Genomic DNA, 21,590 nt, shown 5'->3' on the forward strand with positions numbered 1-21,590 from the left:
ACATAAAAAAGAAAAACATATCAATTCTAACATTTTAATTAACATTGTAGACTTCCTCGATTCCCCTCACACTAGGTCCATTTTTAACTCCAAATTAAGCAATTTTCATTTATTATCTTAAATCATTCTAACACATTTTTTCATTATCTCACAACTATTTCTATTCTTAAAAACATCGACTATCTTCCACCCATAATTCATCTTAGTCCAAATCTAAATTTATTTTCCCATCCATCTATCCTCTATTGCTCCCCTTAGCCTCAAATTTATACCCAATTTTTTTCCATACATTCACATATTATTTCTTTTACCATAATATCCCTTTTATAATTTCATCCAAACCCTAGAGATGTTAGGTTGTTCTTAGACTTTGCATATGCTCAAGGAGGTACTAGCCCCATGTGTAAGGCTATGGTTCCAGGATATGGTCTGAAGGCAGCTGAGGGGCTACCACTTTGCCAAAGCCAAGGAGGTTCGGACAGTGCCTGGATGGGAGACTGCAGATCCATACATATATTTAAAGCACATCTAGCGCATATTTAAATCACATGACCTTCCCCCAAAGAATCCTGGGAATGACTATTCCCCACTCACAGAGATACCGTTCCAGGCAGCCTTAACAAACAAAGTTCTTTGTTTGGAAGGGTTCTTTGGGGGAAGGTCATGTGCTTTAAATGTGTGTTGGATGTGCTTTAAATGTGGACTTATTTAAGACTGACATGTATGCTAACTTGGGTTCCATGATGGAAGGAAGGAGGGGTATATAAATGTAAGGAAATACAATAAAAGAGGGTTAAACCCTGGCACAGCAAACATGTCAGGGGGCTTCTGAAATCAGGACCTGGGATTGAGATGTTTTGATAGATTTCTAAATACACGTAAACAAGGCTGGTGTGATGGAAGTATCCACCCAAATGTCCTTCCTTGGTTGAGTCATTATATTTGTTCTTAGGTTGTTAAGTCATCCCATGTTACCTGGTAGCAGCCTTAAGGAAACATCCTCAAATTGTCTCTTCTTAAATACAAATATTCCTATTTACCTTTCTAGAAGCTTTTTCAGTGCTCTGCAGGTTGTATCTCATGTCTCCTTCCCAAGACCAGGCCAAACATTTTTGCTGCCTGAGGTTATGAACAAGATTCCCTCACTACCACCACTTCATTCAACATATAGAAGCCACATACAAAAGCCACATACAGAGACCCAGTGTGGTGTAGTGGTTAGAGTATTGGACTAGATCCTAGGAGACCAGGGTTCAAATCCCCACTCAGCCATGAAGCTCACTGGGGATAGCCACTACCTCTCAGCCTAACCTACCCCACAGGGTTGTTCTTCAATCCCAATGTTGAAGGCAAATAAAGGTAAATTCCAGTAAAAATCAGGACAAGGCCCTGTTTCGACTATTCTTCATCAGCAAAGTTTCACAGGTCAAAGTGTACCAAGTGTATCAAGGCAAACATATTTGGTACACTTTGACCTATGAATCTTTGCTGACGAAACAGGGCCTTGTCCTTATTTTTACTGGAATTTACCTTTATTTGCCTTCAACATTGGGATTGATTCCTATTTAAACTCTGCATCACATCAATAAAACCTTGTGAAGATTTATTTGAAATCCATCTTCTTTTGGCCTGAGTTCTTGTAATTTATCGTTTATTTCTGGACTTTCCCAAGAACTCCAATTTCTACTGCTAAGGAGTTAAAGGCAGCAGGTATGGTTCTCTCCCTCCTCATTTAATCCTCACAACAACCCTGTGGGTAGGCTGAGAGGTAGTGGCTATCCCCAGTGAGCTTCATGGCTGAGTGGGGATTTGAACCCTGGTCTCCTAGGATCTAGTCCAATACTCTAACCACTACACCACACTGGGTCTCTGTATGTGGCTTTTGTATGTGGCTTTTATATGTTGAATGAAGTGGTGGTAGTGAGGGAATCTTGTTCATAACCTCAGGCAGCAAAAATGTTCGGCCTGGTCTTGGGAAGGAGACATGAGAAATCCATCTTCTTTTGGCCTTTAACTCCTTGGCAGCTGAATTTTTCTTCAGCAGTTGGGTCCTCCACCAGCTGGCTAACTTAGGGAGCCCAGGGGGTTAGGCATCATGGCACTGTGCAGTTCTGGCATCTTTCTACTGATCCTAGTCCCCCAGCCTTGGCCGTCTCAGACAACTACCGGTAGCTCCCTCTGCCCAACAGTAGGGCTGGCTCTGCCTCCTTCTAGTAACATTGTGAGGTGGGCTGAATTAGGCTCAGACAAGGAGCTGCAAAGTACTTAGTGAGCCCTGTGGCTAATCTGAGATTTGGACTCAGTTCTCCCAAAGCCAAATGTAGCTCTTCAGCCTCTACAACTAGCTGCTTTAAGAAAAGGGAAACTTTACTGATGATTAGGTTTCGGAATTGTGACTGTATAGAGGAAATATACCCTACTTCCCAACCTGTGAAAAACCACATTCGTTTTTTGAAGCGGTATGATATGTTTCTGTTCTACACAGTGAAGACTAAAAACTTACTTTAAGTGTTGTTTGTTTTTAAAGCATGCTCTGGACAGATGTGGCAATAAGCTCCTTTGGGCATCTGACTGTGCATATATACTTGGAAGTAAGGCCCATTGAATGCAATGGGACTTACTCTTAGGTAAGCATGTATAGAATTACAACCTGAGAGTGAGCAGAATACAGCCTTTCTTCCTTGACACAGACCTTACATTAACCACATTTAAAACACTGTTATAATGCCCAAAAGTTTCCAATGGATCACATTGGCCTCAGTGGAAGAGAGAGAATCGCCACCCCTACCCCACACAATGCTTTTCAGTCCTGATATTTTAGCTCCTCCCAAATATGCATGCAGTCACAAGATAGATGGGTAGATGATAGATAGATAGATAGATAGATAGATAGATAGATAGATAGATAGATGATTGATATATTCTAGCAACTGCAAAATGCACACACATTACCCCAAGGCAGGATTGTTTTATATGTTGTCAGTGCTTCATCTCAGGCAAATAAATAAATCCATCTATTCAGACACATTACACAGAATTAACATTACACAAGGGGAGAAAGTGGTGGGCATCTCAACTTTTTCAATATCAGTTAAATCACAGCTAATTAAAAAAACCTCAGCCCAGCTGCCCTTCTTCATATAGCAGGATACTCCTAAGGAACCAGGGTCTGCTTAATCATGAGAGAGAGAACCTTTTTTAAGGATTTCTTAATTACTTAACCTGGAGGTCAAGGGGAAGCCTGGTCCATCCAAGGGTATGTATAGACACAGGAGTCAGATTGTAACAGGAAAAATGGCTCATCTACTTTTGATATAATCAGGGAAGTGGATTAAATCTGCGGAGCATGGCTCAGGTGTGTAGGTGTAGGTGTGTGTGTGTGTGTGTGTGTGTGTACACACACACACACACATACACAGACCGCTTGATGGGGTGGGGTGGAGAATCCCCACCCTCAAAACAACATGGTCACTAACAAAAAATTATCCACAATATAGTCAGAGAATGGATTGTGTTCATATGGCACGGTTTTTCAAGTTCTCAGTTTCGTTGCTAGTTTGATGCATTGCCATAGCTGCCAAGTTATCCCTTTTTTAAGGGATTTCCCCTTATGCTGAATAGGCTTTCTCGCGAGAAAAGGGAAAACTTGGCAGCTATGTGCATTGCATTGACTACAGCGGTGTGCGCGTTATTATGAACTCGCTTAGACGCTTTCATGAGAGTTCGCAAAACAACAACAACAACGTGGAAACACCCTTGCCTAGAACTCCTGGCGATAAGGCTTTCTACCTCCACCCTTCTTTTAAAAAAAGTAATAATACAGTAATACAAATCTCCGCTTTTCACTCCTCTGCATGGGAGCTTAGACTGGCGTCCTCTGATTGGCCAGGCTAGGGCGCAGCCTCAACCAATGAGGTGCGACTTAAGCTTCCCCTTGAATGAAGTGTGTGTAATTTGTGAGTTGTTGTGTGTAAGTGAAACTGATCAAAGGCGCCACGGCTGGTGTTCTTGGCTCTAGAGGACAACTTGCCGCGTCGAGAGGCGGCGGGGACGGAGGCGATCAGCTCAATACACCCCCGCTGAGCTAGAGAACCGGAGAGCTTGGTGGGCATTTCGCTTGGGGATCAGGTGGCTCCTCCTGTCGCCCTCTTCTCCATCCCAAATGCAGAATGCCATAGCCTGAAAAACGCGCCGCCGCATGCCAGGAGCAAGTGGTGGTGGGAGGAAGGGAGAGAAAGGAAGGAAGGAAGGAAAAAGTCAAAGCAAATACAAAAGTAACTCAACATCTTTCAGCAATGAAGAGCAACTTGGTCAGAAGCTTCGTGCCTTGGCTGGTTCTTCTCCTGTGGAGCCTACGGTCTGCAGCTTCTCAAGCAGGTAAGTGACCCCGAACAGTCTAAAAATGTGTTACCTGTCGTCTTCTTTTCTTTTTGGCTGCCTTGAGCGGAATCGCGAGGAGAGAACTGCCCTTTGCAATAACACAATCGAGTGTCTGTTTAGCCCTAAACAGGACCTTACACGGCGGCTGTGTTTGTATCCAGCATGATAGTGGTGTGTAAACCACCCCCCCCGCGTTCCCCTGAAATCGGATCCGCGCCGTTTTGATTATCTTTCTCTCGTTTTGTCAGCCGTAGGGAGGGGAACTGTGTACTAGTTTCACACCACGGAGCAGCGACGCCTTTGAACCTGTGCCGCTGAGCTGTGGCAAAACCTATTTTTGTGTCTCGTCCTCCCCACACCCCAGCCTCTCAGCTCTTCCTCTCTCTAAAGGGAGAGGGACACCGCCCCCCCAAAAAAGAAACAATCGCAACGATCTTTTATTTTCGCGATTTGTACAGGTCTGAGGAACGCGATCCTGGCTCGATGATTGTGGGGTTTGGAGGAGAGGCGTGTGTGTTTCTCCTAAAAGGGAGGGCAGAAACTTCAAGGCAAACTTTATGGAATCTGTAAAATGTTGTTTCGCTTGTTTGAAGGGTTGGGTCTTGGAATCAACTGTGGGGAAGACTTTTGTGTGTGGGGGGGGAGTGCTTTAGGCGGATATTACAGAACCAGGACTTGATCTTCAGCCCTCCCAGCCTTTGAAATTGATTCCCTATGTCTTGTTTAAACCTCAAAACCCTGGCGCACCTGAAGTAATGATAATAAACCAGTGACTGTGAGCATGTGCAAAGTGTATTTCCCTCTTCACTGAGTTTCCATAGCCCCTCCCCACTTACATACCTGGGATTTGGTGCTTACAGGATATATAGGTTAGAGAAGGTGTGGTTTTCAGGTAGGATTTGACTCTTTGTTTTTCCCCTTGAAGTTAAGTGCCATCTTGGAGGGAAAAATTATTGTTGTATTAGTCATTAGTGATGTATGAGACAAGTGGCTACTTCACACAACCCTTCCACAAAATTTTATTCAGTGCCATAAATGTTCTCCTCCCTGAGGAGTCCCTCCACTCATGATGTTCTTAAGGAGAAAGACTTACGTGTTTCTTTTTCTTTCTTTCTTTTGGTTGGTGTGGATACTTGGGTCAGAGTAACTTCCTCTTCATGGTTCCCTATCCAGGGCACATAAAATAACTGTAACCATAACCCTGCTTACCTGGGAGTAAGCTCAGTTGAATACAGTATGTCTAACTTCTGTGTAGACATGGTTGGGACGTGGGGTTCATGTTGATCAGTTGCCCTCTAATAACCCTGCCTGAGATTGAAATATGGCAAAGGAGTGGATTCATCCTGCTCTTCAAAACAGGTTTATGGGGTTAAGTAGGGGATTCGGATCCATTGTAGTTATTGAGGCTGCCTGAGGGAGTGGCAGCTACTCCAGACTAATTAATGGAGTTTGGGGGCGTGAGTCTGTGTATCTGACATTCCAGTCACTAATATAGATTAGAATCCTGACTCCACCTATATTGAAAGAACATGCATGGGGGAAGAGCTAGAAACAAGCTTGTCAACACTTTAATGGTGGTCTTGAGTAGAAAAATCCAACGAGGTAACACATGCTCTTTCAACTCTTCTCTAGTGTGCTGTGCTTACACAAATTCTGAACCAACCATAATATTTTAAGTTACAGCCAGGTAGCCGTGTTGGTCTGACGCAGTCAAAACAAAATAAAAAATCCTTCCAGTAGCACCTTAGAGACAAACTAAGTTTGTCATAGGTATGAGCTTTCGTGTGCATGCACACTTCTTATCTGAAGAAGTGTGCATGCACACAAAAGCTCATACCTATGATAAACTTAGTTGGTCTCTAAGGTGCTACTGGCATAATATTTCAAACTGCCAACTATTGGGAAAAGCTTGCCTTGCCCCAGTTATCCTGGGGGTGCAATGTAGGTGTTGTGATGTAGAGAATTCTGTGGGTTCTTGTTGCCTACTACCCAGAAAGAAGGGGGGCATTAAATTGGTACTGGTGCATGATTTTCTCCTGCTCTCATATAATATTAGAACCCAGGATCATTCAATGAGGCTGAATATTGGGGAGATTCAGGGCAGACAAAATGAAGTACTTCTCTGCACGGCACATAACGACAGCTCCCACAAGAGGCAGGGATGACCACCTACTTGGATGACTTTAAAAGATTAGACAAGTTCAAGGAGGATGAGGCTATATTTATGGCTACAAAGAGAGAAATGCACTCTGTGCATCCTGTAAGCCCCTGAATATTAGTTGCTGGGGAACACAAATGTGAGAGGGCCACTGCAGGCATGTCCCTGGTTGGCCAGTGTAGCTAACAAGATGTTGGACAAGCTTAAGGAATGTCTGTGTGTGTCTCTGTGTGGGACTTGCCATAGTCATTCCTGCGTTTCCATCTCCCACTGCTGAACTGTGTCATTGGGGGAGAAAGGGGAGAGGCCTTGTTGCCTTGCAGGTGGCATTCTTCCATTCCCGTCAGATCCAATCCATAACTTGGGCAGGCATGTTCCAAGTGCGAAGATTAAACACCACAAAGGGAGAAAAAGTTTTGATTTGAAAAGGGCCAAGTCCACCGTCCTATCTTGTTTTGTGGTTTCTTAAGCCAACAGACGGGGGGGAAATAAAAGGAGTCCCTTAAATCGATGCTGTTTGAAAGGTTAACCTCTCCAGCTAGGCACTGTGGTATGGAGGAATTTTTCTGCACAGCGTTTCCTTGGCTATCTGTTGTTAAAAAAAAAATCTTTGGAGAGGGGGTTGTGTGTGTGAAATAACTATGGATGTCCTCCTCTCTTAGACCCCTGGACACAGAGTCAAAACAGGTTAAGCATTTGTTCCGTTTTTCTGGCCGTAAATTTGTTTGCAAATATTTTTGAGAACAAAGTCCTTTGGAATGCTTACCTTCCTTGGCACCAGTGGGTTGGGGAACCACCTGCGACCTTTCAGATGTTGTTGAGCTCCATCTCCTATCAGACCCACCGGCATGGCCAGTGGTCAAGGCTGATGGGAGAAGTAACCCAACAACAGCAAGAGGACCACAGGTTCCCCATCCTTGCTTTATTATGCCCATGTTATCTGGAATGCGGTTTTCTTGGTGTATTCTAGGGAAGGTTTAGGGGCTGGTGCCTGCATGGGCAGGCTGCAAGGTGGTGGATGAAGGAGAAAGCGAGAGAGATGGGAGTAACCTTTTAGCAAGGCTTTGTTGTCATAAGAACATGGATCGGGCAAAAATTCCTCCCAGTCCAGGATCCCGATAACAGCCAGCCAGGTGCCTCTGGGAAGCCAACAAGCAGGGCTAAGAGGCAATAGTTGCCTCTTGCTCTTGAAGCCTGCAACTGGCGCTTGGAGGCTCCATTATGGCTGTTATTCATTGATAGGCCCTTTTTTCTCATATGGGTGTCTAATCCCGCTTTAAAGCCATTTAACCCAGAGGTCATTACTATATCTTGTGGCAGTGAATTCCACAACTAATTTATGCTGAAAATAAATAAATTGTGCTAGAACTGCTAAGATGGGTTGCTGTAGTTTTAAAAACGATAGTAGCGTGGAGGGCGTCCAAATGTACAGGGCCCTCTGCAAAAAAAGGCAAATGTGTGGCCCTCCAGATGCTGTTGGACCGCAAAGTCTAAAGTGCTGCAGGACTAATCTGATGGGCAATCTCCAACATTAGCAACAGCAGCAGACCTGTTTAAATGAATTGACCTAAACCCATTGACTTCAATATGCCTGCTCTGATTATTACTACGTAAATGTTGGGTCTACCCCTTAAACATTGTGCTAGAGGCTGCTTAAAAGAGCAGTAATGTCAATTCATGCCAATTAACATGGGAGCAATGCGCTTCGTTTTTGTAAGACCTTATTTAACTGAAAAGCAACTAATCAATATATTCAATTATAACAAACAGATAGTCTTCCTCTGCAAATGTGTTTATGTGAGGTGCCTGCAGGGAAGTGTGGCCTTGGACAGGGTCTCTTGGCACACCTCCAGCCCGGTGACCCTACGCAGAACAACCCCTTCCCGTCTTTCCTAACTCTTGCGGCTGGTATATTTGCACTGGCACAAATGATGCACCTTTTCGCTTTATGTTGCATTTCAGCTGACATGTATTCTGCCTTTTGTACTTTACACAGTGTTGCAAGGCACTTGTACTCTGCAGCTGTTCGCTAATGAACAACTCTGCTGTGGGGAGCCACCTCGTAGGTGAAATCGCCCTCTGTGAAGTCAGAGAGGTCATTGTCCTCTATGTTGTTGATAGGACTCTACAGAGAAATCACATCTCACAACCTTTTCTGCTGCCAGCACCAAGGCAGCACTGGCATGTTTTTTTAGATATCTTTATTGTCATTGTCCCCTTGCGGGAACAACGAAATTACTCGGTTGCTACATCCACTCAGATAAAGCATTCCGCATAATCCAAAATTACAAAACCGAATTAAAAACAGTAAATATAATACAAAATAACAAGTCAAATAAGATGACTTCAAAGTCCAGGCTTTCCATTTAAGGCCAAAATCGCTCTAGAGAAGAAACTGTTCCTGAGATGGCTCGTTCTTGCCTGCATTGTTCTATATCTCCGTCCCGATGGCAGGAGCTCAAAGAAATGGTGACCAGGGTGCATTGGATCTCTTGATGGATCTCTTGGAACTGCTACCTTATTGGAAGGTAGTGATCAGGCCAAATAGACAGAATGAAACTGAGAAGGAAGGCAGACCTCCGTAGGGAACCTTTGCTGGTTCCCCTACAGAAGCATTTCTGTGATTCCTTCCGTAGCTCAGCGGTAGAGCATCTGTTTTGTATGTGGGAAATCCCAGGTTCAATCCCTTGCTTCTCCAGGTAGGGTTTGCAGAGGCCCCTGCCCTGGGACCCTGCTAAGCTTCTGCCAGTCAGTGCATACAGAAATGAGCTAGATGGGCAGTGAGTGGCCTGACTTGGTATAAAGCAGCTTCCTCTGTTCTCAGCTATCTTAATTTCCTCTGCCAAGAGGAAACAACCTTTATTTTTCTCTCCCTAGGTTGATGTGTTGGTACACAGCTGCTGGACAACCAAATGCTGGAAACCTTGTTTACGTTTATATATATATATATATATATACTTAATGAGCACTTGCTAATGAGCCCTCTCTTGCTCTCCTCCCTCGGTTAATAGAGACCAGGTTTCCCCAGTTGCCCGAAACCAGTTTTGTGTCAACATTCTTGACCTCTGCTAATTGCTTTCCCCAAGTATGCTGTAGCTTTTGCCAGTGGGAAGAAAATCAAACAGTGTCGGTCAGATAAACTAGAGGGAAAACCTTCCTTCTCTGCCCAGATTTCCAGTTCAAGACACACCTGCCTAAGCAATGCTGAGATTGGGAGGAAATAGTCTACTTCTTAATAAATCCATGGGTCAGAGATCCCCTCCCCTACTTTCCCACACATAAGCTGGGCTAAAACTAAGTCCTGATAGAAAAAAAATTCAACCTTTTTTTGGGTTGCATTTTTCTTCCATGTGATAAGTATGTACCTGCACAGATTTTTCCTGGCCCTTTCCAACTGTGAAAAGACATGGGAAAGGACCCCTAGTAACTTCTAAATCAGGAGTCAGCAAACTTTTTCAGCACAGTCCCTCAGACCTTGTGGGGGGCTGGACTATATATATTGGGGGGGGAATGAACGAATTCCTATGCCCCACAAATAACCCAGAGATGCATTTTAAATAAAAGGACACAGTCTCCTCATGTAAAAACACGCTGATTCCCGGACCGTCCGCGGGCTGGATGTAGAAGGTGATTGGGCTGGATCCAGCCCCCGGGCCTTAGTTTGCCTTGTTGTTGTTGTTTAGTTGTTTAGTCGTGTCCGACTCTTTGTGATCCCATGGACCATAGCTCACCAGGCACTCCTGTCTTACACTGCCTCCCGCAGCTTAGTCAAACTCATGTTCATGGCTTCAAGAACACTGTCCAACCATCTCATCCTCTGTCGTCCCCTTCTCCTTGTGCCCTCAATCTTTCTCAACATCAGGGTCTTTTCCAGGGAATCTTCTCTTCTCATGAGGTGGCCAAAGTATTTGCCTACCCATGTTCTAAATGGACCATATCTGTGAGATGAGTTCTATTATAATTCTAATGACAATGCTACATCTGTAGAATCCTGATGTTACACAGAACTAGACTTGGCTTGGCTTGAAAAAAATGAGTTGGTAACATTTTGAGCAAACATGGCAGGCCTCTTCCCCTTCCCCACGTTATCACAAGCATGCTGCATGCATCTGGGACTGTGGGGAAGATACACCAGACAGGCATGAGTTCTGTTCTCTCTCACTTTTAGGCATTACAGTGTAAACACCAAGGGAAACTTTGGCCTTACAGTCATATCTCGGAAGTTGAACAAAATCCATTCCGGAAGTCCATTCAACTTCCGAAACGTTCAACTTCCAAAGCGTGACTTCCGATTGGCTTCCGAATGTCTGCCCCATCAGACATTCAGCTTCCAAAATAACATTCAAAAACCAGAACGTTTGACTCCCAAGGTGTTTGGGAGCTGAGGTACGACTGTATATTGGACATACAGTGGTACCTCTAGTTACAAACTTAATTTGTTCCAGAGGCCCGTTCTTAACCTGAAACTGCTCTTAACTAGAGGCGTGCTTTCGCTAATGGGGCCTCTTGCTGCTGCTGCTCCGCCGGCACACGATTTCCGTTCTAATCCTGAGGGAAAGTTCTCAACTTGATGTAACTCTTCCAGGTTAGCGGAGTTTGTAACCTGAAGCGTTTGTAACCTGAAGCGTTTGTAACCTGAGGTGTTTGTAACTCGAGGTACCACTGTATTGCTTAAGTGTATCGATTAGGTAACCAACATGGTGCCTTCCAGATGTTTTGGACTACAACTCCCATCATCCCTGGCTGCTGAGCATGCTGACTGGGGTTGATGGGAGTTGTAACTCACAACAACTGGAGGGGTAGCACATTGGCTATACTGTACCTGAAATAGAGGAATTAATGCAATCGCCTGGTCTAGCCTTGGTCCAGGAATTCCCTTTGGTTGATGCCAGGATGAGCCCATTGTTAGATTAGGCTTCAAGGGTAGCTTTTACAAGATCTGAAGGCGATGAGTTGATAAGAGGAAATCCATCTTGCTTACCCTAAGCACTGCCATAGTATCATCTCTCCAACACCCCAGTCCTCACAATTCTGCTCTCTTGTCAACAACACTGCAACACAGCCACACTGCTAATTGCCACAAATACTCTCCTCACTTTCTCCAGGCCTGCTCCCTTCCAGAAAGGGTCATTCAATTAATATGTACAAGAAATCTTCTAAAGGTTAAGAAGGCTTTGTCAACTTTCCAGTTCCTGGCCAATTCTCTGCTCTGTTGATAGATTTAAAACAACAACTACTACTGTACTTCTCTCCCCACCCCCCACCCTCTCTGTGTGTATTTTCTAGGCTACAGACAAAATAATTGTTATCTTAGGGTTGGGAGGGACTGGAACATCTTCAGTCCAGGTCCACCCTGCCTTCATGTGGCATTAGCCACAAATTGGCCTCCCTGCAGATTAAGCTGGAATGAAAGTCAGACAGTAGGATGCCACAAAAAGGGTGGCAGAGCAAAGGAGGTGCCTTGTGCCAAAGTGCCTGCAGAGCACCCAGTTCCTCCAGCAGACTGGATGAGTTGGGAGGGCACATGTCATAAAGGAAGGGAGGGCAAAACTCTTAGAGCCACACCAGGGTTCGAAATTGGCCAGGCGCTAGGCGCATTTTGTGCCTAAAAGTTCTCCATTTGCGAGCACCTCAAAAAGTCTGGTTGCCATTTTTTGTGCCTGACTGATACTCAAGGATTTCTGAAATGTACCGGTATGTGTTTTGAAGCCTCAAAGGATTTTAACAGGAGTTTAACAGTAAAGAGTGTTTTGAAAACTGAAGTATGGTACCAATATTTGTATTGTAAACACAAAATTAAGCATGTAGGTTATGGCTAAGAGGCAGTGATGTCAGCAGTGAACTTTCTAGCTAAGCAGGGATTTGAGTCTTGGATTCTTGCATCTACACTCGACAATCTACCCATGTAGACTGTGATTGCTTTCATTGTCTACACCAGGGATGGGGAAAACCCCAACTCTCCAGTTGTTGAAGGTTTCCAACTCCCATCAGGCATAACCAGCATGGCAAATAGGTCAGGGATGATGGGAAATGTAGTTCAGCATTATTTGGACAGGTTGCCCATCACTGACTGTACCTCGGATTGCATTTGCCTCACAAAAATCTGGGAGTTTGTTAAAAGGCTGTGTGAAAGAGGAACTAGTGTGTGAGGGTATCGTGACTTTAGGGTTTCATGCATGTTATTTGTGTGTGTGCCTATGGATGGAAGAAGGACAGCCTGTATTGTCAGGGGGATAAACATCTGTGGGGCTGAGATACAAATGATAACGGGGCAGTGACCAAACAATGGAGCCTATTTCTCTGATACATTTATTTCTGATTGGAATCTGTCCAGCCCTTGGTTCAGTCTCTGCCTCCCGCTCTTGAGATAAAAGAACTCTTTGTTGCTGGACCTTCGCTTCTGGTTTGACCAAACCCCTTAAGTCTCTTGCTGAATGATTATTAATTTGGAAAATGCGAAGTGCTAGGCAAATGGAGGGGGTTCGGGAATCATGGCATTTCAGTCGGAACATGACCAAAGGAAATCCATAGTGGATTAACTGTAATATAAGGTTTTGCCCCAGAACCAAGTTTTAGTGCCAAATTGATTGTGGTTACTCCATGGAGAGGGGAAAATACTTTGAGCATGCTCAAAGACACTGAGTATCATGGCCCTGTCCATCTTGCAAATGTGTACAAAAATGGTCCATGCTGTAGAATGAAGGTGGACAGAACATGGATTGTGGTCTGCAAGCTAATTCAGTTGGAGAACTGAGTGTTTTGCTGCTCGTTGGGGTTCTTGTGAAGAATGCTGGGCTTTTTCCAACAAGGCACTTCTTGTGCATACTCAGGGTCAGTCAACACAGAGTACTTATGTGCTCTTCAAAAATCCCATGAGCTCTTGCTGGATGACCACAGAGTTTCTTGTTGTGAAAAAGAAAAAGTAGTTTGACCGGCACAAATCTAGAATACTCTGGTTGCTGGCTTCATATGGAACTCCTTTTTTGGGGGTGGGGGGAAGGTGAAGGATCATTGTTTTTAAAAAGGGCACCCAACAGATTCAGAAAATGACTTATAGATGCTCCAGCTGGCTCAGACATTTGAGCCAAGCCACCTGATGCAGGGAAATGCAAATAAATCCTGCAGGGTCCATAGCCAATTTAACCTTGTAGAAAAATCATCACTGTATTTAAGGAAGTGGTCCAAAATCGATGGGGGAGATTGTTCCACTTTAGCTAGAGATGCTCACAAAAAAGGCACAGATGTTCTTATGGCATGTTGAAGCCCACCTGGCACTGAAAATGTCATTCTGGATCTCCTCCTTGGAGGAGCTCTCCTCTTCACGCTCTCCTGTTTCCTAATGCAGGCAGCCATTTCCGTGTGGTGCAACTTTTAGGTCCAAGGGGCTGTGCCCTAATCTCTTCCAACTATGCACAGCTTATGCTGTCAGAGATTTGCATGGCCAGGGCTGGGCAGGATTGTCCCTCCCATCTGAATCACTCCAAAGGGAGGGGTGGGGGGAGGGGAGGCCCTTTCGTAACTAATAGGTAGTAGTGCTTGCTGAGTAAATAGCCGCTAGCGAAAAACCAGGTGTGCAGGGGAAGATCGGAAGGGTGGATGCCCAGCCATGAAGCAACTCCAAGCAGCAGCAAAGCAAGAGGGATGATGTATTGGAGGGGTGATCTACTTGAGGGATCATATCCAAACAAGGGGGTGTTGAAAAGCATTGTCGCCATGGCCTCCGCCCACACTTGGCATGTGTCCTCTCCTGCCAGGTAGGGACAGGGTGTCTTCACAAACAGAGCACTGAGTCAACTGAGAGAGAGAAAAACAATGTTGCTGGCTCATCCCCTGCAGTTTGAATGGGTGTTAGGGACAGACACCAGCATAGCTCTTGGAATCGCCACTTAAGCAATCCTATGGCAGATGTTGGTTTTAGGACAGGGAGCTTATCCACAGAAGAGGGTGGTTGTTGTTTTTGAAGCGAGGGAAGGATACAGCTGCGTACATGCCATACATTTATGCTGGGAACTCTAGTTCACCCCTCGCCATGGCTGTAGCCAGGATTTATGTTATGGGGTGGGTAGGGGGACAGGATGCCCGCTGTCATCCTCCTCTGACTGGTTCTGTCTAGAAGATTCGGAACGAAATGTCTCAACAGTTGTTTTAAATGACTTTCTTTTGACCCCAAGTGCTCAGGAAAAAAACACCTGTCAAAATCTTTCTACGATTTCTACTTTTTAGTTAAGTATTTTTAATCAACTGAAATGAGGAAGGCTCCTGGTGATAGGGAAACCCTGGAGGGACAGAACGATCGATGGTTACTCCTCTCTTTCTTTCTTACCAAGACCAGAGAAGAGGGAGGAGGAAGTGGGCAGAGAAGGAAAGCCCACACAGAAGCACCTGTGGCTTCCAGTGCAGCTGCCTGCACTAATTTTAGGCTTTTCAACTTTGACATTGCCCCCTGTTTATAAAAAAAAAAAGCTTTTCAAAGTCTGCCTTCTACATTCTTACGCCTCCTCCTGACAGAGGATACACTTTTGGAACAGTGGCTGTAGCAGCAGAGGCACAAATAAAGCTCTGCTAGAGGCAGCTTCGTAGCATGCATACTCCCTTGGAATCAGTCCAGTTCAGAAGTGCAGGGTCTCTTCAAGCCAAGCCCCCTTCTAAGATTATGCAAGATTATACAGTCATGTTATAATTGTCGTCGCTGGCATCCGCCTGTCTCGAGAGACAATGGAGCGCGCCTCCGGGGGTGAAGTCAAACCGCCGTATTAGCAGCACCAAAAGTGACCTCTGTTGGGCGCAAGCCTGGGCAGTGTGAATGGAGGTTTTGGGGATGCCCAGATAACTAGACTTCACTGGTGTGGTCCAAAGGAAAGCAGAGCAATACGTTTGGCGCTAGCTTGGCTGCTGGAGTTACTGGAGGGAGGCGTGCAAGGCACCATCCAGCTGTCTTAGGGACTCCACTCCGGATTTGTGTAGCGTTTACTCCTTAGCCTTTTCTTCTCTCAAATATAATTTGATGGTGGTGGTGGTGGTGTATGCATTTGCAATGCTCAATGCAGATCTCTCTCTGTTGCCTTCCAGCTAGGTCTGCTATTTTGTGTGCACGTTTGTGGGCAAATGTTTTGGAACGCTCCAATAGCTTCTTTCTGAGCGACTTGAGTTGTGTTTACCTTGTTACACAACAGAACATGCACACCATTCTCTTGAAACTAAATGTGCCTCCTTCAAAGTGACCCTAGGAGCCAATCTTTACCCGACTCCGACTCGCCTCCTTTCACTCTGCTTGACTCCAATAAGCACAAAGGGTGCAAATACTTCTTCTTAGTTGCTAAACAGCTTCCTTTTCATGCTGATTGGGTGGCTCTGGGATGCTGGATGCAGGGACCCTGCTAGAACTCTAGTAATGGGTCTTTGACCCCCTGCAACCCTGGACCACTGCACCTCTGCTTAGAATATGATGGAAGTTCAGGAACGGCTTAGGAAAAGACAGATTCCATCAGTCCACTGTCAGGACTGTTATCGTTGCATCCTGCAATTTTTCTGAGGAACAGGGTGACATATGCCTCTTAAAAAACAAAACAAAAAAACAAACAAAAAACAAACAAACCCTCAGAACAACCCTATGAGGTATAAATACTGTAGATTGCGGGAGTGTGACTGACCCAAGGTCACCTAGTATGTTTTGTGGCTGAATTTGGCCTCTGTTCTCCTGTCAATCACTGTGGCTCACTCTCTTCGAAGACAGTTTAGGGGGACTCTTGGGTGCTAAAAGTCCATTCTAAAATAGTCTCACCAAAGCCCAACTTAACGTGAACGTTATGTGATTAGCAGGAAACAGGTGGATGAAAGGCACTTGCTGCCTCATCTCCCAGCTGAGTGGCCCGTTCAAAGGTACTGTTCAAAGGTACGGGAGGAAATACTGAGTTACCACCCAGCCACTCCTTTCTTTGTATTTTCTATATGGGAAAAACCATAGAGCAGGAAGTGAGAGTCTACATCATAGAATCGTGGAATTGTAGAGTTGGAAGGGATCACAAGGTCCATCTAGTCCAACCCCCTGATGTTGGACTACAGCTTCTATCAGTCCTAACCAATAAGGCCAATGGCCAGCGATGATGGGTTTTGTAGTCTAGCAGCACCTGGAGGGTCCAGATATTAACCATAAACCGCAGTGACCCTAAAATGGAACCTTTCAGTCTCCCCATGGTTGTGCCAGGGGAAGAGAGGAAGATAGGAGCATAGCTGTCAAGTTCTCCCTTTTTTAAAGGGAAATTCCCTCATGCTGAATAGGCTTCCTCACGAGAAAAGGGAAAACTAACTTGACAGCTATGGATAGGAGCATATGAGAGGGAGGTTCACTGGGCTTATAAAGCTAAACTGTGGCTTAGTATCACACCTGAATGCAGCCACTGTGAACTTTGAATTCTGTGTGGCAGGCAACTGTGTGCCAGGGTTGGTAGTATTACTGCTATTGAGTATTTATGCAGATCTTTTGAGTGTTCTTGATGCACGTTATCCCAGTCATCTGGACAACAGCCCTGTAATGTAGCTCAGACGGATTATCACTGAATTGCATGTAGAGGCGTGGTTATGGCAGCAAGATCTGAACTGTGATTTCCAAGGTACTGCATCTCAAACCCAGATCAGCCTCTTCTCCAGATATTTTTAAAGACTTCAACTCTTATCAGCCCAAGCCAGCACAGCCAGTGGTTAGGGAGGATGGGAGTTGTAGTCTAAAACATTTGGAGAGGACTAGGTTGGTGAAGGTTGAATTAATGCATCTATGAATCCCTGTTGAATGCATGTATGGCTCCCTCCACTACCATGGTTTTTCCATACACAGCACTAGTAGCATGCATACTGTCCACACAGATAAGCGTGGCGATTGTCCTCCTTCCCCCTGATGTCATGATGGGCAAGGGCTCCAGTTGGCACCAGGAAGCAAAAGGGTGAATGGGGCTGACAAGGTTCCCTGGCAGCTGCAAATGGCTGAGGGCCAGGTATGAGAACACAATTGGCAGCTGATGATTTATAGAAACCTGAGCTTCAGCTTTTTAAGATGGGAAGTAGCTGGGCTTTAGTAAAAATCGGGGACTCTGTTCTCCCCTCTTTCTATAGAAGCCAACTTCCTCCTGGTTTTAATACACTCCCGATTGTTCTCGAGCTGTGGACTCAGCATACACAAACCACAAGCATGCAGTGTGTAAGGAGGAGAATGGGTCATTTATGATTGCGAATAATAATCTATATAAAAGTGCCTAAAATGAGGCAATCCCTGCACCCACAATATAATAGGCACGGCACAAGAGGAAAAAAGGGATGGGGAGGGAAGAGGAATGCCTGCAGATGGTTTTGTGCTGAATGGTGAGCTTAAGGCGACTAGGCTTTATTTTGTTTTCTGCCTGTCTTTCTACACTGGAAATGTGGAACTCAGGTTTATACTTGTTTAGGGCTCTGCGCTGTCGTTCCAGAAGGGCAGCAGTGAGAAGTATTTATAAACAGAAGAATGCAGAGAAGGATCAAAGGGCGGCCCCCTTTGTGGAGATGTGTTACTCTGCATGCTATCCTTCTCCCACGGCTGGCTGCTGCTCCCAACTGCCACAGAGCTGTCAACCCTCCCTCTCTTTCCACCCATCCCTTTTGGAAGGCATGTGATTCCTTTGAGCACTGCATCCGTACATTACATTTCTTTCCACTCTCTGTCATAGCCACCCAAGTTCTGCCTATAGGAGAATAGTATGCTCCTAAGCAGTGGTCGAAACTCCCATTGTTCTAGGCGCATTTCGCGATAGGGAATTTCAATAGCAGTTTCTGAGCTCTGGCCGCAGTACTACGCCTAAGATTTCAGATTAAAACTGCAGAGTGGAAGGAAAAGGGAGGGTGCTTTTTTGCCTCCCCGCTTCCAGCTACTCTCTGAAGACTGGGGAAGAGACCCTTTTAAGAATATTACGGGGGTGGCCAGGGGAAGGACTAGACCACGTGAAAAATGAACATGAGATTTTAGCTGCAGTTCGTTCATTTTCAGCTTTGTATTCCTTTTATAAGAAAGCGCACCTAGACATTCTGTTGTAGCACCCGTATCCTACGTTTAAGGTGCCATTTAGCTCCTAGCTTTCATATCTCAGTTTTAACACTTCTCCTAAGAGTCCGCAGTGCAATGAGGGAGTTTTGGACTCTGGACTTCATGGGTTGTAAAGCTGCGGGCAACATTCTGTCAAGGCAAGCAGGCCTCCTTGCTCAATAGTACATTCTCCCCCTCTTTTCCTGCTGTACACCCCCTAAATCTGTCTGGGTTTCCCCCCAATGCTCCAGAGCACATTTAGGTGTGGTATGGGGGGGGGGAGACCCATTGCCCCAGCGCTAACATAGCCTCCAACATTTCTCCCATGAAAATAGGGATGTCCTGCCATACCCTCAAACGCCTCTCTGATGAAAATAGGGACATCCTAAGGAAAGGTGCTGGGATCAAATCAGAAAATGGGTCGGCTTCTCTAAATCAGGGACTGACCCTGGAAAATAGGAACACTTGGAGGGTCTGTGCTAATCCCTGTGCTGGCATAAATATTTAGTTGAATAGCACCCAATGGGATCGCACACACCCTGGTTCTTAGGTGGCAACATGTATTATTTAATTTAGTTAAAAATGCAGTACGCCACCCCTGCTGTGTTTGCCTCTCCCCATTCCCTAGATATGCTGCTGGACCTCTGTCCCAAAATCCTGCCCTGATGGCAACAGTGATGAAAGAGTTTGAATGGACTGGTTTGGTAGTGCTCTGCTGATGACGGCAACATTTTTCGATGAATTTTACAGAGCTGAACCTGAGCACCCCTTCATTGTTATGCACCCACGCCATGCCTTTAAAAGCACATGGAATTCCACGGAGAATCCTGGGAACTGAAACTGCAGTTCCTGCCACCCTTAACAAACTACAGTTCCCAGGATTCTTGGGGGGGAAGTCACATGCTTTTAGATGTGAGTGAATTCTTTTATCGGTTTCTAGTGCTGGTTGTGGACAGGAAATCCATTTCAGGCTTCAGTGGCAGGGTTGGCAGGTGGGGTTTGGTGGGTGGGAGAACAAATGTAAGTGTGGGCGCATCAAGATTCATATAGGAAGGTTCAAAGGCCTTCTTTTAGGTATATTCAAGCTCCGTTTGGAAGAAAAGAAAGTGATGCATTTAAGAGCATTTGTTGTTAGTTTTATACATGATAATATTTTTTCCTGAGGGATAAGTGCACGAGCTCTGAAACAAGGTGGGGAGAGTTGCTCGCCCCTCCAATGAAGTGGCACCCCTGATTTTTTTTGGGGGGGGGGTTCCTGCACCTTCATGGTTGAAGAAATCATTTTGCTAAAAAGTTCTTCGCAGTACGGGGAAAGAAAACCCTACACACCTCCCTGTTAATTTGAATGAATTCAACTTCTTTACTTCCTTTACCCAGCAAATACTCTCCTTTCTTTCTTTCTTTCTTTCTTTCTTTCTTTCTTTCTTTCTTTCTTTCTTTCTTTCTTTCTTTCTTTCTTTCTTCTACCCCTTTTTAAAGTCATGGCTTAGCCAAGCTTGACAGCTCATTTTCCTATCTCTGAGTCATGTTCTGTCTCACCTTTTTAGTTTTACAATAAGGTGGCCGTGGTGGTGGTCTGGGATGGGGGGTGGGTGGGAGGGCTGAGGGACAAAGGCAAGGACATTTCCCAGAAGGAGAGAGATAAAAGACTGGACAGCAAACCCCAAAATGGAAACAAGCCCGAGCAGCCGCCTGTAGCCAGTGGCAAGCATTGTGTATGCATGTTGTTGGGCGTGTAGGAATGTTGATGGTGGAGTGCTTGGTTTCACGGGGCAGATACCAGCTCTGCAAAGGAATGCATATATATATATAGCTTCTCATGGGGGACTTAGAATGGTGTGTGTGTGTGGTGGCGGTGGGGGGGTTCATCCAGAAACTGCTAAGAGCAACTGGAATGTAGGAAATGTTTAACAGAGCTGCAGGTGTAGTTTGGAAAACATTACCAATACAAATATTTTTAAATGTGAAGAGGTTTCCAGTTTTTACATACCATACAAATACATATCAATGCTCTCTACTGATGTTATCAGCTCAGTGTGCACTCTGGGCCACGTTTACCCAAGTTCTGGGCCATGACCCCTACTGCCTTTATAGATTACTGTACACCGGCATATATTTGCATATTTTACTCTGCAAAAATGTACTGTTTGCTTCTGCTAATCACGGGGAGGTGTGAGAGCTATGCAAGGTGCAGCCCCCCCGCTGTCTTCCGAGATTTAGCCAGGAGTTACCTATTCATTCCGAAGTCTTGCCTTTACAGCCTTCAGAGGTTCAAATCTTGTTTTCCTTCATGAATTCCACAGGGTGCAATTGTGGCATAGATGCCAACTTGGCTACTTATCCTTTCTAACATTTCCTTTGATGCTTGGCCCTTGGCCCTTCCCTTCTTTAGTCAGGATCTTAAAGCGACTGGGTATGAAATAGATATTTTACCCAGGTTTTAAAACACACACACACACACACACACACAGAGAGAGAGAGAGAGAGAGAGAGAGAGAGTATGTGATTTTGATTATGTATTTATTGTGAGCTGCTTTATGGAGCATCTTTTTTTTAAAAAAATGGGACAATAAATCCTTTGAAAGAAATAAGTGATGGGGGGGATATAGAGGGCTGTTTTGGTGCTGGAATCTGAATGAATTTTCATATGTGTGGACTTCCAGGTAACAATTCACCTGGAAGATCTGCTGGTGTCCTCTGCCTCCCACTGCCTGCCTTCTCTGCAGATTCTCAATCATAGGAGGGCTAAAAGTAGGGGAGGCTGCCTTCCCTGCTGAGAACATGGATTTCTTTCTCTCTCTCCTCCCCCCCCCATCTTTTTTAAATCTTGGGACATAGTGCTTTCTGTCTCTGTAGCTCTTTTGTTTCAAGCTAGTCGCTGCTCTGACAAGCAAGCATTATAGTAAGGCCCCTAATGGGCTGCAGCCGAGGGATGAAAGCCAGCCCAACGCCTTTTCCATGCAAGGGCATAAAGGCTCCCCATTGTGTAGCCATGACAGCCAT

At 45.1% G+C, this 21,590-nt stretch overlaps 1 protein-coding gene across 1 annotated transcript in view; it reads left to right on the forward strand.

Annotated features, from left to right (window-relative positions):
* Nucleotides 1–3,963: 3,963 nt before the first annotated feature.
* The window catches only part of ERBB3 (erb-b2 receptor tyrosine kinase 3), an 89,544-nt gene continuing 71,917 nt past the window's right edge, over nucleotides 3,964–21,590 (forward strand). The window contains exon 1 of the mRNA XM_035103953.3: nucleotides 3,964–4,377. Coding sequence (XP_034959844.3) covers nucleotides 4,296–4,377 — 82 coding nt within the window. The 5' untranslated portion in view covers nucleotides 3,964–4,295. The remainder of the gene's footprint in view (nucleotides 4,378–21,590) is intronic.

The sequence above is a fragment of the Zootoca vivipara genome, chromosome 2 (genome assembly GCF_965207765.1).
Source record: "Zootoca vivipara chromosome 2, rZooViv2.hap1.1, whole genome shotgun sequence".
In the NCBI taxonomy this organism is placed as follows: Eukaryota; Metazoa; Chordata; class Lepidosauria; order Squamata; family Lacertidae; genus Zootoca; species Zootoca vivipara.